This window comes from Mus caroli, chromosome 8, assembly GCF_900094665.2.
Source record: "Mus caroli chromosome 8, CAROLI_EIJ_v1.1, whole genome shotgun sequence".
Lineage (NCBI taxonomy): Eukaryota > Metazoa > Chordata > Mammalia > Rodentia > Muridae > Mus > Mus caroli.
This window is the reverse complement of record NC_034577.1, coordinates 41,994,055-42,009,672: the sequence shown is the minus strand read 5'-3', so window position 1 is coordinate 42,009,672 and position 15,618 is coordinate 41,994,055. Positions and strand designations below refer to the sequence as shown.

At 40.7% G+C, this 15,618-nt stretch overlaps 1 protein-coding gene across 10 annotated transcripts in view; it reads left to right on the top strand.

Moving 5' to 3' along the window:
* The window catches only part of Tenm3 (teneurin transmembrane protein 3), a 1,292,348-nt gene that overhangs the window by 1,094,382 nt on the left and 182,348 nt on the right, over positions 1-15,618 (top strand). For all 10 annotated transcript variants that reach the window (XM_029480775.1, XM_029480772.1, XM_029480778.1 and 7 more), the window contains one exon: positions 7,952-8,189. In XM_029480775.1, the coding sequence (XP_029336635.1) occupies positions 7,952-8,189 (238 nt within the window). The remainder of the gene's footprint in view (positions 1-7,951; positions 8,190-15,618) is intronic.

The following is a 15,618-nucleotide window of genomic DNA, read 5'->3' as shown; positions in this document are numbered from 1 at the left end:
TCTGGTCTTGATGTCCTTTTTCATTTCCTTGGTATGATTTAGAATGGGAGAAGTCATTTGGTGTAAGTTCAAGAATCAAGATCAAAGTCCTTCTTTGTAGAAAGGGCAAGAGTTTGAGTTCCCTGTGTTTCCCATGACAGTTGAGGAGTTTTGTTTTGTTGTGTTGTGTTGTGTTACTTTACCTGTTGAAGCAAAGCTTCCCATCACGTACACTCGGCTGACTGATGCTACCTGTTCTGACTATAGCATTCATGGCCAATAGGGTTCTTCTCTTACTTGGTTTTCTCTCAGCATGTTTCGTCTCCCCATAAAGTGTTTCTTCCTCAGGCTCCGTAACAGTTCTCACCTCTCTCACACTGTCTGTTACATCAGGCCCCGACTTTCAGGTCCTGAGACGGTGCTCAGAGCAGTTACCATTGAAGAACATATTCCACGAACAAAATAAACACCCAGTTTATTGTATTTTGTCACATAGATTTAACACAGAGGCAGATGGCCTTAAGTGACACTGTTAGGGAACATTCCCTGGTCACCAGGGTGGAGCAAAGTGACAGAGTTTCTCCTGTTTAACTTCCATGTTTAGTAAAATCTGAGTTTTGAAAAGCATCTGCCATCAATTTCATTCGACTTAGTAAATGAGACCAAGCAGTTGCTGGGTTCTCGTGGAAGCTGTCAGAGCAATCTGACCATGAGAAAGGAGGGACAGAAGAAAGGATCAAGACATGGCAGTGGTAGAGTGTTTTACATAATGCCTGAAGCCAGATAGTCTATCTTTTAAAGCACAGAATAGTTTTAAATAGGTTATTTTCCAAAAGACAGTTACACACACACACACACACACACACACACACACACTTATTTATTTGGAAGCAATTTTATTAATAAGCCTTAAAAATATAAGAAAACATGTATTTGATAAACCAGACCATTTAATGATAGAATATTTTATATATTGTTTCATCTTTGTAGCTCAGAACAGTATATAAAATATAAGCTTTCCATTTCCCAGATCTTTTTCCAGAGCAGATTTTAAATGTCAAAACAATTGATCCAGTTACAAACCATGTAACTAAAAACCAGTATTTAGAACGAGTGACTTCGTTCTCTGCCCCCGTGAGATGATCAAAATATATTGTATGAGAAAATTTTTAAATGAAAGCTATTGATTGTCTCAATTTTATTTGATAATTTTTATTGGCTCTCATTTAATTTAATAATAGATTTTTATTTTTTATTTATAAAAGTAGGATGTTTACACGCCTTTTTTGTTGCTGTGATTCGGGACATGGACGACAGCTCAGGCTTTGAAGGTTTGAGCCGGTGGGGCCATCTCAGAACCCAGCACATCAGTGCTACCCTCCATACATGTCATAAAGTCAGTAACATTTTTAAACAGTCTTTAAAGTACAATACCTTGGGACAGTATTATGCAGTCCTAAGAAACTCATATGTAGTGTGTGTCTTTAAGGACCTTGGCATTAGTTGGGAAACTAGACATCTTTACAAATCCCTTTTCAGTTTAAAACACTGTGGGTAAACTCTGCTTTATATAAGTTTGGTGCTTTCTAATGTAAGTCCTCACAATGTATATCCAATTAATATTCTTATTGATTTTTTCATACAATACATATGGATCCTATTTCCCCCTCCCACAACTCCTCCCACTGTATATTATTCACCTGTCTTGCATTCTCTCTTTCTCCAAAACAAAAACCAAACAAACAAATAAACAAAAATCCAAAAGAAAAACAAAACAAAACAAAACTCAAAATTCAAAGTACAGAAACAACCAAAGCAAAATCAAACAAACAAATCACATGGACTCTGTTTTGTGTTGGACAGCTACTCCTAGGCAAGGGGCCTGCCGGCGCGAGGTTTCTATACCAGTGACACTCGGAAGAAAACCTAGTTTTCTCTTTCCTATAAGCTACCAAGTGCAAATAGCTTCTTAGGGGTGGGACATCACGCCCACTTCCTCCTGTCAGCCCCAGTGACCTCCTCTCTATTGAACCTGTGCAAGCCATATGTGTGCTGCCTCTGTCCCTGTGAGTTCCTGTGTCCCTTAGTCCTATTGTGTCTGAAAGACACCGTGTCATCCGTCCACCCCCTCTGGATCTTGCAGTCTTCTGGTGGAGACAACCTAGTTAGAAATGAATGTCTCAAGGTCTCTCACTGCACATTGTCCAGTTAGGGGGCTTCTGTATTTGTTCCCATCTGCTGCAAGAAGAAGTGTGTCTGAGTGGGGTTGATCTGTGGGGTTAGCATGAACTCAAGGTTGCATTAAAGAAGTTACAGGGGTCCCAGGGCCTGAAGAACTAACCATGGTACAAAGGAGAGAGTAAGTGGAACAAGGAACAAAGATCAGATAGCGTTCTAAGGAGAGTCAGAGATGAGATAAGTGATTTCCACCTAGGAAAGTCAGGAGTATTACCTCTCTCAGAGGTTAAGCAAGTGGTATTTATATGTAGAAAAAGGAAGGACAATATTTTATTAAAACAACAACAGCAACAAAACACCTAACTCTGAGCATGGAGGCATGGAGGGATGCCTGGGGGAAAGTTTGCTAAATATATGATGCACTTCACCTGCTTTGGGGGTTTGGTTTGGTTTGGTTGGTTTAGGTTGGGTTTGGTTTAGGTTGGGTTTGGTTTAGGTTGGGTTGGTTGGTTGATTGGTTGGGGGGGTTTGGTCTTTCATTTTCATATTTTATTTTATTTTATTTTATTTTGCATGCACGTATGTCTGTGTACCACTTACATGCTTGGTGTTCACAGAGGCCAAGAGAGATTATTAAATCCTGTGGAACTGGAGTTAGGAATGGTTGTGAGCCATTGTAAAGATGCTGGGAATCAAATTTGGGCCATTCATGAAGAGCAGACAGGGCTCTGAACCGCTCAGCTATCTCTCCAGCCCCAGGGCAGCCTTCCTTCCTTCCTTCCTTCCTTCCTTCCTTCCTTCCTTCCTTCCTTCCTTCCTTCCTTCCTTCCTTTCTTTCCTTCTTAAAGAAGTATTTATACTTTTACGTATTTGTGGGTGGGGGGTGCGTGTGAGTTAGGGGACCCATGAAGCTAGAGGGCTCAGATCGCTTGGCAGCTGTAAGCCCATCAGGCAAGGATGCTGGTAGCCAAACATGGGTCCTCAGAAAGTCAAGTAGACACTCTTAACTGCTGGGCCATCTCTCCAGCTCTATGTTTTGGGCTTTCTGTGATCAAATACCACATTCATTCTGAGGTTGTTTTTATGCCTGAGACGCAACTAGGAAGCCATTCGGAGTTGTTCAGGATCACAGTGGGACCCTCAGTGGGCGCTGGGTCTCTGGGTTTATCCCAAATCCTTGCATCCAAAACCTTTTCGCAAATCTAAGCAAAGCTTGCCCTTAGCTCAAACCCAAAGGCTGAGTTGCAGGCTGCACTGTTCTTAGGAAGATCTGCCCACCTGAGTTAGACTCTCACACATTTTAATAATCCCCACGTCTAGACACTGCTCTCTGTTACTCTATGTCCGTTTTGAACCTTGGACCTAAATGTTTCCCCTGAACATTCAGTGGTTCTTTATGTCCAGACTCTAAACAGAAATCTCTCCGTTCTCAGAATGAGTCAGACTTAATGTTTGTCTCGGGCAAATATGTTGTTTTTTGAAAAATATTCCAGGTCATAAAACTGATCGTATTTATTCTTTGTGTTGGAAGCTGGAATATTGACAGCCAGGTTTTTATGCCACTTTAAAAATGTAGAGAGCTTTGTAGCCATAGATCAATCTTTATCTTTCCTGCTTTTTGTTCTTTTATTCCGTCATGTTTTCTAGCTGTGTTTAGCTTTATCTCATTCTGATAAGATTTATAGGCTTGCTCCATATCGCTGAGATTGGTGGAGATAAACATGCACTCCAGCTGTGTCCCAATGCCCCAATCTTGAGAACTGCTGTGAATTCTGAGTCTGTGGTTATTGCTTCTGTCCATGACATAGAATTTAAACTTGGCTATCCCACTCAGACTCTTCCACTGAAGTTTGTAGAGATCAGGGCCTTCAGCATCTAGACCTGCTTGCTGAGTAGATCTCTTGACCGTGTAGCCAGATACAATGTGGTTCCAACACAGTCGTTGTATTACTAAAGTGGCTGCAGAGGCCACAGCAAGTACTGGTGCTTTGCATGATGCCTGGTTAAAGTCTTTAGTAAATGTTTATAAGTGGAACTACGGGACCCTGGAAAATCAGCAGCACCTTTCTGAAACCTTAAATGGGAGTTTCCCAAAGTAGTTGTCTTAGTTTGGGTGAACAGACCTAGGGTGAACTGCTGTGAACAGACGCCATGACCAAGGCAACTCTAATAAGGACAATATTTAATTGGGGCTGGCTTACAGGTTCAGAGGTTCAGGCCATTATCAAGGTGGGAGCATGGCAGCATCCAGGCAGGCATGGTGCAGGAGGAGCTGAGAGTTCTACATCTTCATCTGAAGGCTGCTAGTGGAAGACTGACTTCCAGGAAGCTAGGATGATGGTGTTAAATCTCACACCCACAGTGACACACCTCCTCCATCAGGGCCGCACCTACTCCAACAGGGCCACACCTTCTAACCATTCCACTCCCTGGGCTGAGCATATAGGGATCATCTCATTGGTTATGTTTTGATTTGTTTTAAACAGAACCTGAACTAACATATTCATTCAAATGCATGTCGGGGATCCTAATTAGCATTTGATAGCAATCTTCACATCTGTACTTTTATTTTAAATTTATTTATTTATTTAATGCTCCATATTCCATTCCCCGACCCACCCCACCCCTTTTACCCTCCAACTGCTCCACATCCACACACACACATACCCCACCTGAACTCTAAACTCCCTGGGGCCTCCAGTCTCTTGAGGGTAAGGTGCATCATCTCTGAATGAACACGGACCTGGAAGTCCTCTACTGTATGTGTGTTGGGGACCTCATATCAGCTGGTGTATGCTGTCTGTTTGGTGGTCCAGTGTTTGAGAGATCTCGGGGGTCCAGATTAATTGAGACTGCTGGTCCTCCTCCAGAACCGCCCTTCTCAGCTTCTTTCAGCCTTCCCTAATTCAACAAAAGGGGTCAGCTGCTTCTCATTGGTTGGGGGCAAATATCTGCATCTGACTCTTTCACCTGCTTGTTGGGTCTGGGGTACAGTCATACTAGGTCTCTTTTGTTGAGCACTCCATAGCCTCAGTAATAGTGTCAGGCCTTGGGACCTCCCCTTGGGCTGGATCTTCACTAACCCCACATCCACGATAGAGGGCTAATATCCAAAATCTATAAAGAACTCAAGAAGTTAATCACCAAAAAACCAAACAACGCAATCCAAAAATGGGGTATAAAACTAAACCAAGAATTCACAACGGAAGAATCTCGAATGGCTGAGAAGCACCTAAAGAAATGTTCAAAGTCCTTAGTGATCAGAGAAATGCAAATCAAAACGACCCTGAGATTCCACCTGACACCAATCAGCATGGCTAAGATCAAAACCTCAGATGACAACACATGTTGGAGAGGATGTGGAGAAAGAGGAACATCTGTACATTTTATCTCACCATTTGTACAGTGAGTTCACTTGGCACTGACCCTGCTCATCCCTGTCACACAGAGCGTAGTTATATGTTTGTGGAACAAATGGCCAAATGTAGGAGTAGCAGACGATTTGAGTAGGTGTCATTGAATCCTTAGGGTTGTTCTGAGACCATGCATTACAGGGCTCTAGCGTGACTCCGCAGAAAGGTTTCGTTCCGGTATCCTGATTCTCAGACGCCAGTTTCCCTCCGACACTAAAGTAGCTTCTGCTATGAAGCTTGTGTGGAGGGCAATACAATTCTCGGATGGTACCAAGCTAAAAGACATGGAGTCGGCTGATCCCTCCCGCCACCTAGGCAAAGTCTTGTCACATTTGCCTTTGAAGTCCTTCTGCCTCTCTCTGCTTCCACCCCCGGCTGCTGCTTGCCATGCCACACTTGGAGCCAGCTTTCTAAAGGCGCCTCACAGCTTTCTGTGGAGAATCTCATGTGCGCGGGTACTGAGGAAGACAGCCCTAATTAATTACACGAGGCCTGCATAGTGACTCTTGCATGGGGTTTAAACTGTTAAAAGCTTTGTGTGGAGAGAGAGCTTCCACTCGGTACCGTTTTAGCCCTGCTAGTCCTTCGGAAGTTCATCACAGTTGAAGTGAGGCTTAGACCTTCATTTGTCCTTTTCACAAGGTTGAGTCAGGGAGGATTTTTTTTTTCGGGTTTCTAGTGTGGGGAGCTGCAGAGCTAGAGCTTGTACCAGGGATTCTGCTCGGTTTTCATATATTCAGGTATTAGCTATGATTTTCATTTCAAGAGTAAGAGGTTGTTGGTCATTAAGTTACATGATAGAGACTATTAGGCACTGGTAGAAAACCATAATAACCCTTGATGTTATATGATGTGGGAGGAACTATTTTTATTGCTTATCTGCTAAAGAGGTGTGATAAGATAATCACCGTATTATATACATCATGTCTTCATTTCATGCAACCAGAATTACAGTATGTACTGTAATTAATTATCAATTAATTTATTTATAATTTAATAATTATATCATTTATAATTATTATAATATTAATATTTTATTTATCAAATAATAAATATTTATAAGATAAATATTTATTTATATATAAATAAAAATAAAAATAAATATTTATTTAATAAATAATAATATAAATATAAATATTATTTATTAATTAATAAATTTATAATTTATTATTATAAATTAATAATCACTACTGGACTTCACAGTCTATGAAAGATAGTCATTCCGTTCCCTATTCTCCTTTAATATAGGTATTTATATTAATAGCGTGATTCAATAAGACACTTTAAAATTATGTTGCATTTTGAACTACATTTAATAAAAAAATAGGCATCTTCTGGGTGTTTGGCATTAAATGAAGCAATCACCTTTCTATTACAAAACTATATTTGTCAATTCAGGATTATGCATGTCCAAAGCTAAGTCATACAAAGAAGATCTTAGATGTTACAATGACTTGTGATAGTTAGCAGATGGTTTACTGGCGAACTTTCCCACAGTTACAATGCAGTATTGTGCTCATATTTTGAAATCGTTGAGCCCCTTATGATTCTGGTTTGGAACAAAATATTTGTGCCACAGATCTAATGGCAGGAGTCGCTCTGGTCACCTAGGACTTCATTCCAAACGCTGTGGTTCTACAGCACACTGTGAAATTGGAAAATCTGTTCTGTGTGTGTTCTAATGGATGTCACGGTCGTTAAGTCTATGAGTCTTCTGACGTTGTAATCAGATGTGATTCAGTCTGTTAAGTATCCACGCAACAACATCTGCTTCATGGAGTGACCTTCTGCTACACAATGTTTAGCGTCTATTAGTGGATCATAGCACGGAGCCGCCTTGTTTGAGATGCACTAAACTAGAGCAGTCTACTGCTGTTTAGCAACTAGCTTGTAATAATTTATTGCTGTTAAATAAAGCTTAAAAAAACTCCATTAAATAATTACAGGGATTATATGCATTTCGAAAACCTTTGTGTTTTACCAAAATCACCCATTTAATTTCAGGCTCGGTTTGTTTAAAAAAAAAAAAAAGCTGAAATCTAAAGGCACTTTAGGGGAGCTGTCAGTTGATGTTTTCTGTAGGTGTTAATAAAGCCAGATGAAAAAAAAAAACTGAAACAAATTAAAACCAAAAGCAATTTTGCCATCTGTTGTATATTAATTAGAACTTTGCGTATCAAGGGTAAACTTGGTCTTTGAGAATGTCACTGAGCAGTCCCTTAATAGAATAATATGCAAATGTGTTAGGTTGTGGGTTTCTGTGCAGTTTTTTAAATTCTAATTTATCCCAAGCAGCTCTGCAAGAAAAGTGGCAGTGCGGATGCACCTACGTACACACAGAAATGTATAATGAGTTTCCCTTTGTCTCTCTCCTTCCGCAGAGCAACCTTCAAACAACCCAGGGCAACCCACCCTGCAGCCTTTGCCGCCATCCCACAAGCAGCACCCGGCGCAGCATCACCCGTCCATCACTTCCCTCAATAGAAACTCCCTGACCAATAGAAGGAACCAGAGTCCGGCCCCGCCGGCTGCTTTGCCCGCCGAGCTGCAAACCACACCCGAGTCCGTCCAGCTGCAGGACAGCTGGGTCCTTGGCAGTAATGTACCACTGGAAAGCAGGTAACACCTCCCGCTCGAAGCCCTCACATCATTGGATCAGTAAGGCCACTCGGCTCACAGACAGGGTGTGTGCTGCCATGATTGACAACGGGGCACATTTTGACGCCTTCAAAGTTCAAAAATAAACTAGTCCAACGCTTTTCTCACTAACAGAAATGTATCGTAATTATACGCCCCCCCCCTTACCCCGGTGTTTTGCCGTTTTAAAGGTCAGTTCCAGATTGCTGGAAATTTCTTAGATGCTGAATCAGTGAGCTTTTTCATCTTTTCACACATTTCGTTCCTTATAAGAGGTGAGACTGTCGCCTCCGTGAAACAATTCTCAATTGCTGTTTTCTCCCACCCCCCTCACTGATTGGGCAGGTGGGAACGGAAGGAGTTATAAACAGCGGTTGTGGGTCCCATGAGCCTTGACTCGGTGATCGTGTGGACAGCTGACTGGTTCTACACTTCCTCTGCCTAGATGTTGCCCATGGTTCCTAAGCAAATAGTGCCCCTTCCCCAAGTATAACACTTAAGAATGACCTCGTGTTAAAACAAAAATTTCTTTACTTTCTTGCAATGGGGATGCGGGGAGCAGGCTCACTCTTTAAATTTAATTCCTGCAATGTTTTCAAAGATACTGAAAATAAAGGTCTGTGGGACCCTTAAAGAAATGCCCCTTTCCAATGACCTTCTGGGTAAGGATGCCATACACTCCTCCTCCTTAGTTCTATTGGGAAATGAAATTCTTCCCTTATAGGAAGCGGAATCCATGCCCCTAAAAATTCCGTTTTCTGATTGTAATCAGACAAGTGGTTGTCTGGAACCCAACACCCCACCCCACCCCACCCCCCAAAACAAACCATTTTGATGCATTTCTTGTCTTCTGGATCCATCTCTAACATATTGATAGTATATTCTGAAAAGGGTTCTGAAATTAGAACTTCTAGCATGGGCCAGGTCACTGTGGCTGTCTGCTTATCTGAAAATATAACTTGATGAAAATTATCCTAAGCGAATCTACTTGGTGATTAAATATCTCCTGGCTGATACAACTCGTGTTTTTTTGTTTTTTTGCTTTTTTTCTGTAGACAGCACTGGGACACTCATTAGCTCCTTGGTGTTGGGTGTTGTATGAACAAAGTGTTAGGCTTTCCCTTGTTGGTCTTTTCCAGGCAGCCTGGCAGTAAGCATCCTCTACCATGGCTGCCGTTTATTTCTGTGATTCACTAGCTTTTTATTAGGCTCAGAGGAGATGCATTATCACCATCTAAAAGCTCAGAAATGGTGAACTCTGGACCTAGAGAATGCCCTTTCCCCCTACATCCCCAATGTCAAACAGAGCCCATGGCTAACGCCAGCATTTAAATGAACTTCTAGGTTGAAAAAGCCATCACATGATGAATACACTGTTATTTCCTGCCATCGGTTGTGTGAGCTATAACAATACTGTCCCAAGGAGGAGCTAGCGGAAGGTTCTCACTGTTAGTTATAAAGGATAAAAATCATTCCGTCTTCTCTTTCACCGTCGACCTTAACAAAGTTACAAGGAACTCTTGGTTTTTAACTGCCAGCTAAGAGTAGTTGAGTTTTATTGTTTATATTGTATTTCTCTTCTGGGAGAAATTAAGAAAAGAAATAGAAAGAAAAGTAAGGCAACAGAAGGGTTCGTTCCCTTCACCTCAGACAAAGAATCCCATGCATAGATCTGCTTTCCTCCCAAGGTCTTTAGCATGGACCTAAATTTACCTGGCTTAATTAATTAATTAGTACCCACCGAGTAACTAATCGTCTTGATTTGATTCACTGTTGTCATCTTGTAAATTTTATTAGGAAAAAAAGTAATTTTCCAGTTGAGTCATCAAATTGAATATGGATAATTGCGTTGTAGCTGACAATAATTGTCTTGACGAAGATTTATGAAATATGCTGAGATAAGGCATCAGAAACGTGTTAAACGTTAGTGATGTTGTCTCACACAGAGGATTTACAAACTGCCAATGGGGGAGTCAGTAATCCTTGAAGCCACGTGTTGTGGTGACGAGTCTTAAAATAAGTTTGAGCCAGATAAGGTACGCGCTTGATTTTCCTCGTCATGTAAGAATTGTAAGTGAAAGGAATTTCGGAAGCCAAATAGCTGCTTAGAAGACAATCCATCCTCTCCGTGTATAAAATCATTCCCAAGGGAAGCAGTTACCAAGGTTTTTTTTGTTTGTTTGTTTGTTTGTTTGTTTTTGGTACCATTAATGAGTTATCAATGGGATGACAATTTCATGAATGGATATTGGGGGGAGGAGAAATGGCTAATATTATCTCACTAATAAGTGGAAAGAGTGATGCATTTAACAGTTGTGTGCCGTGTTAACAAGCCCTAACCTGGAGGGAGCTTTGTTGCTCTCATTAGCTGAGGTTCACCCCTTACGGTGGTGCTAATAAAAAGAAATGATATTTCAACTTGCGGGCACTTGCTGAATAACCCTAAGCTGCGAAGTGGAAATCTCACACTGCAGCGAGGCAGTGCTACTGTGGTTTCTTTAATAGTCTCACTTGGTTGGAACTCTCGAGGTGAAGAAACAGTCTTGTTTATCATTGATTTTCTTTGTTGTTGATGTTGTTTTTTAAGTTAAGCTTCCCTAGTGAGCGTACTTCCCAGGCTCAGTTTCAGTTTCATTAATGACTTCATCCAGACTTCCATCTGCCTTCAGCTTTCCGTAAGATCTAGGGTGACATTTCATCCCGGGCTCTGACGTGGCTTCTACACATACTTGTTTACCAATCATTTTTCTATCATCTAAACGTTATAAGCTATAAAATATAAAAGTCAGTTATGGATATAGATTTTTCTTCTCCTTACCTTTTTACCTTTTCTTCTCTGTAGATCTAGGTAATATTTGGTAGAATTTACCTGAAATAATCCATGAAAAAAAATCTCAGTAAATTGTACATTTACAGTTCATATGAATTAGCCCAGAAAGAATCAAGGGCTTCCTGCACTGTCCTACATAGTTCAATAGAGCTTTAATTTTGATTTATTAGAAAGCATTTTTTTTTCACTAGGCAATTTCTTGCTTCCACAAGAATATGTATTTTCTTTCTCTGATGAGTTTATTATTTGCTATTTCTGGAGACAATCAATACTCTATCACCCACTCGACTTTTCTACGTGGTAGCCAGCCTTGCTCCTTTTGCAACCTCCTGTGAGATTCAGATGTGCGAGGTTCACACTGAGATTTGAATTAGCATTAGAAGTTCAAATTTGCCTTAGTCTGTAGCAGTGGGTCCCTCCACTGTTACAGTCCTGAACAATGACCCTCACAGTGCCTTCCCCTTTAAGTTCACTTGCTTGTGCTTGGAAGCCTTAACTTTTAGGGTGTTGATAGCCAGTCTATAGTTCTCTCCGTTGTTATCTCTGCTGCTTCGGAGCATAATGATAGCTGCTACAAGAATACACAGCAGTCAAGGAAACGCTTAGATTTCATCTAGCCCAGCCACAGCCCTTTAAGGTCCAGTGCAGGAACTGATTGACAATTCTTGATCCTCGGTGATGATAAAGTCAATTGTCTTCAAGCCCCTAGTTTCTGTCTGTGAATTAAGGAGCTTAGTAGTTACCTGTTAGATATTAACAAAATAGTTCATTTGTAACCATTTAATAAATGATTTATTAAAGTCTCACTTTATTATGATGTCTATTTTGGCCTTGATAGCTCATTAGTTATCTTCCTGTAGTTTTTTTATCTAGCAGTTCAGTCCTGTTTAGCTAATTACTAATGCATGAAGTTGCATATTAAATTACCTCTTTATTAGTGCATTTGTAATTTGACTATTGAAAGCCCTGGGCTTCTTCCCTGTAAGATCAATGGCTGTGCATTTAAAAAAAAGAAAAAAGAATACTTAGGTAGAGGTACTGTTTACTCACTATATTAACTCTTTTTGCTCTTTTTTCTGTATTTTTTAAAAGTGGTCCTAAGGAAAAGCAAGACAATCACACAAACACCGGGCTTGAGTCAGCCTGGCCTGCAAAAACTACAGGCAGTCTCTCACACATCGTGATCTTACGATGCCATGGGAAGAGTTTCCACCTAAAAGTTGGACATCCCCCTCCCGGGTGAGGAGGAAGTGCTTGTCCTTAACTGGGCAGTGAGGAGCAGACCTCTCTGTAGTCACAGCTATTCCTGCAAGTGAAATATACCCAGGCAGGTAGCCCATTAACTTAAATTGACTGGCTGAGGCCTCTCCTTTGTTGAAGGCAGCTTGGGCACAGCCAGGGACTCCTGTGGGGAAAGAGAATGTCACACTCTAGAAAATAGGTGGGAGAGACAGGCCAAAGTTATTGAACACACATTTTAAAAATCAGACCTGGTCCTAAGCAAAGAAAATCTTAACCAGAAAGGGTTTCACCATCGTTTTCTTTAAAGTAAGCTTTTCTAAAATTATGACGTACTTAATAAAAGTCAGTTGCATCCCCGAGCAATACGGTGTAGTCTTTTACAGTAACTGAGAGTATTTCTTAAAGGATCTATCAAGAGGTGGGTAGGCAGACGTTTGTGGGAAAGAGAAAATGATGAATGAGAGAATACATTGCAGAAGGGTTTGCTGTGTGATATTTGAAGCGTCTTTCGAGCTGCCATTTAAACTCCTTTTTCTCTGTGAAAGGAGGTGACACAGAACTAATCTGGTGGCTTACCTCCATGTTGACCACACTTCACCCAAACAAGGACACTTCTCCAACATAAACCTCGGTTGTCCCCAACATGCAAAATTGCATCCCAACGGATGCCTTGGTCCTGGGATGAGGAGTGTGGGAGATCAAATGTGAAGGTAGCCTGTGATTGAGTACAGTTGAAACTAAGAATTTGAGCGTGTCTAGTTTCTGTTTGATTTGCAGAAATTACTTAAACGTTGATCATTTGTTTATTCATCCACACAGAACCTCCAAAGCAATGTGTAAATATTTGTTTGTCTTTTCCTCGCAATATCAGGTGAAGTTAGCGTATCAGTTTGGGGATGTAGTTCAGTGGTAGAGCATTCACTCAGTATATACAGAGCCCCGGGATCTGACCCAAGCACTACGAAAAGGAAAACATGGTAGATTAGATGACTCTTTATTACAGAAATTAAAATTGAATCATTACGGTGAAAATATTATATTGAAGGCACACGTAAATTCATAAAAACATAAAACAAAACCAAAATGTGGTTCTGAAGATACTCAAAGAATGATTCTCTGTGTCTCGAGCATAAGAGTCGGAGTCTCCCGGATATTTTTTTTTCACACTGAAATAAAGCATCCGTCCATTCTAAGAAAGTCTAAGCCAAAAACTCACAGGTGGTTACAAAGCCTAGCGAAAGCAAAGTCATGATTTGTCTAATGTGATATGATTACCTATTATAACACCATAGATTTAACTTGGTTGTAGAGCAGGCATCAAGCCAATAATGAAAACATGACAATCAACTGTATGCTAACAGTAGCTGTAAATGAAGGTCTTTTGGTGAGTCAGTATTGAAAGGTAGTGGGTGCGGGAGAAATATAAGCCACACACAGTGCAGCATCATGGGAAAAACGAAGGAATGCCTTTGATTCCCATAGACCTAGTGTTTAGTCCTAGCGCAATTTTTAAATTAATTAAATTTGTTCCTTTGACAGTTTCATATATCAATATTTCGAGAACTCCTCCACCACCCCCACACACATACACTCCTCATCCCTACAAGCCTCATTCTTATGTTCATGTCTTATTTTGTTTTGTTTTGTGAGCCACGAAGCTTAGCCAGAGCCATCCGGGAGACCAAGGGATGGGAACTCTCACCACTGAATGCATCATTGAAGAAGACGACTTTACCTTTCCCAGAATTCATCAGTAGCCAGTATCTCCGTGGGGAGGGGGCGGGAACAATGAGCTTTGCTCCTATCCATGGCTGACTCTTGACATGACTGACAGCTGCTGCGGAACCAGCTCGAGCATGCGCAGCTGCTAGGAGCTGATAAGCTGGCTCATGTGCTAGGATAGGATTCCACAGACCTTTAGCTGTTTTTTGGCTCTTAGGTTTGTGTTGTTGTTGTTGTTGTTGTTGTTGTTCTTGTTTTTCTGCCACCTCTTTTAGCAGTTTTCCTTGAGCCCGTGTTGGTGATAGAAGAAATGTCTTATTTAAGCCTGAACTTGCAATTATCCTTTAATCTCAGTAACTTGAATAGCCAGCAATGAGTTTGTGCATTCATCAGTGTTCATTACAGAGAAGAGCTTCTCTCTGATCAAGACCGAGGAAAGCATTTGTTTACAGGTATAAAGAAAAAACAGTTCAAAGAATTTGCTATCCTATCAGGTTAGCTAAACTGGGTTTGTTTGGTTTTGTTTCTGTTTTTTACTTTATTTACTGAAATGGGTGTGAATTCACTCTTGTCCGGTGGGTCTCAAATCCAATCAGTATTTGTTTGCCCACATGACAGTGATACCACTATTGCTGTAGTGCAAACACCTTTGCCTAGCTGGTTAGTGTTGTAGTTCAAACGGATCACTGACGGGTTAGACAATTGGTGTCCTTTCTCGACTACCAGCTTGCATAGCATCCTTGACTTTAGGAAAGTTTTCCAGCGAGAAGGAAGAAGCTTCCAACTCACTTCTAGCTTAATTTCTCGGTTTCTTACAGTCACGGTGTGTGACATCTTCAGCGGTGAGGTCTTACCATGTAGTTCTTGTGGGAAACCAAGAGGAATGGTGGCAGCCTACCTTGATGGAGTCTCTGAGGACAATTTTCAAAGGACTCATAGTATCTACTCAGAATAATGTTGTCTTCAGGATATAATGAGAATCAAGCTCCCATGAATTTTCTCGTTTTTTAGGTAATGACAAAATGACAGTAGTGAGCATGGACAGAGGATAAGGACACCTAATTGGTTAACAATTGAACAAAAGTACTATGTAACAACGCATCTCTTTTGCTTCCCCAGAAGCTGGGAAATGTATTTGTCTTACCTGAGGTAGTCATAGCTCATTTTATGTGTGAGGTAGGCCAAGCATAAAATTAAACCCTGATTCATTTAGCAGAATAAAATCTCTGGGTTCCTTTCTTGTTATTGCTCAAGAAATATGGGGATTTGTTTTAGACAGGAACCCCAAGTGTTTTAACTTTGTACTTAAGAAAATAATCTTCCAATAAGAATGAAAGGTATTCATATGCTCAAAACATCTAATTAAGTAAAACGGCAAATGTTAGGAGTGAAACAGTAAAAGCCTTCGTGCACCATCAAATGTCTCCATCATTTAGAAGTTAGAACACAGTTGTGAGATTTGTTTAAGATGTGAGAGGTTTTTGATGGGCTTTGCCTGACTAAGCTACTCTAAGACGCAGTGGTATTGTTATTTATATTACCTGGAGTGAACCAGGTTTTTGTTTTGTTTTGTTTTTGGTTGTTTGGGGTTTTTTGTTTGTTTGTTTGTTTGTTTGT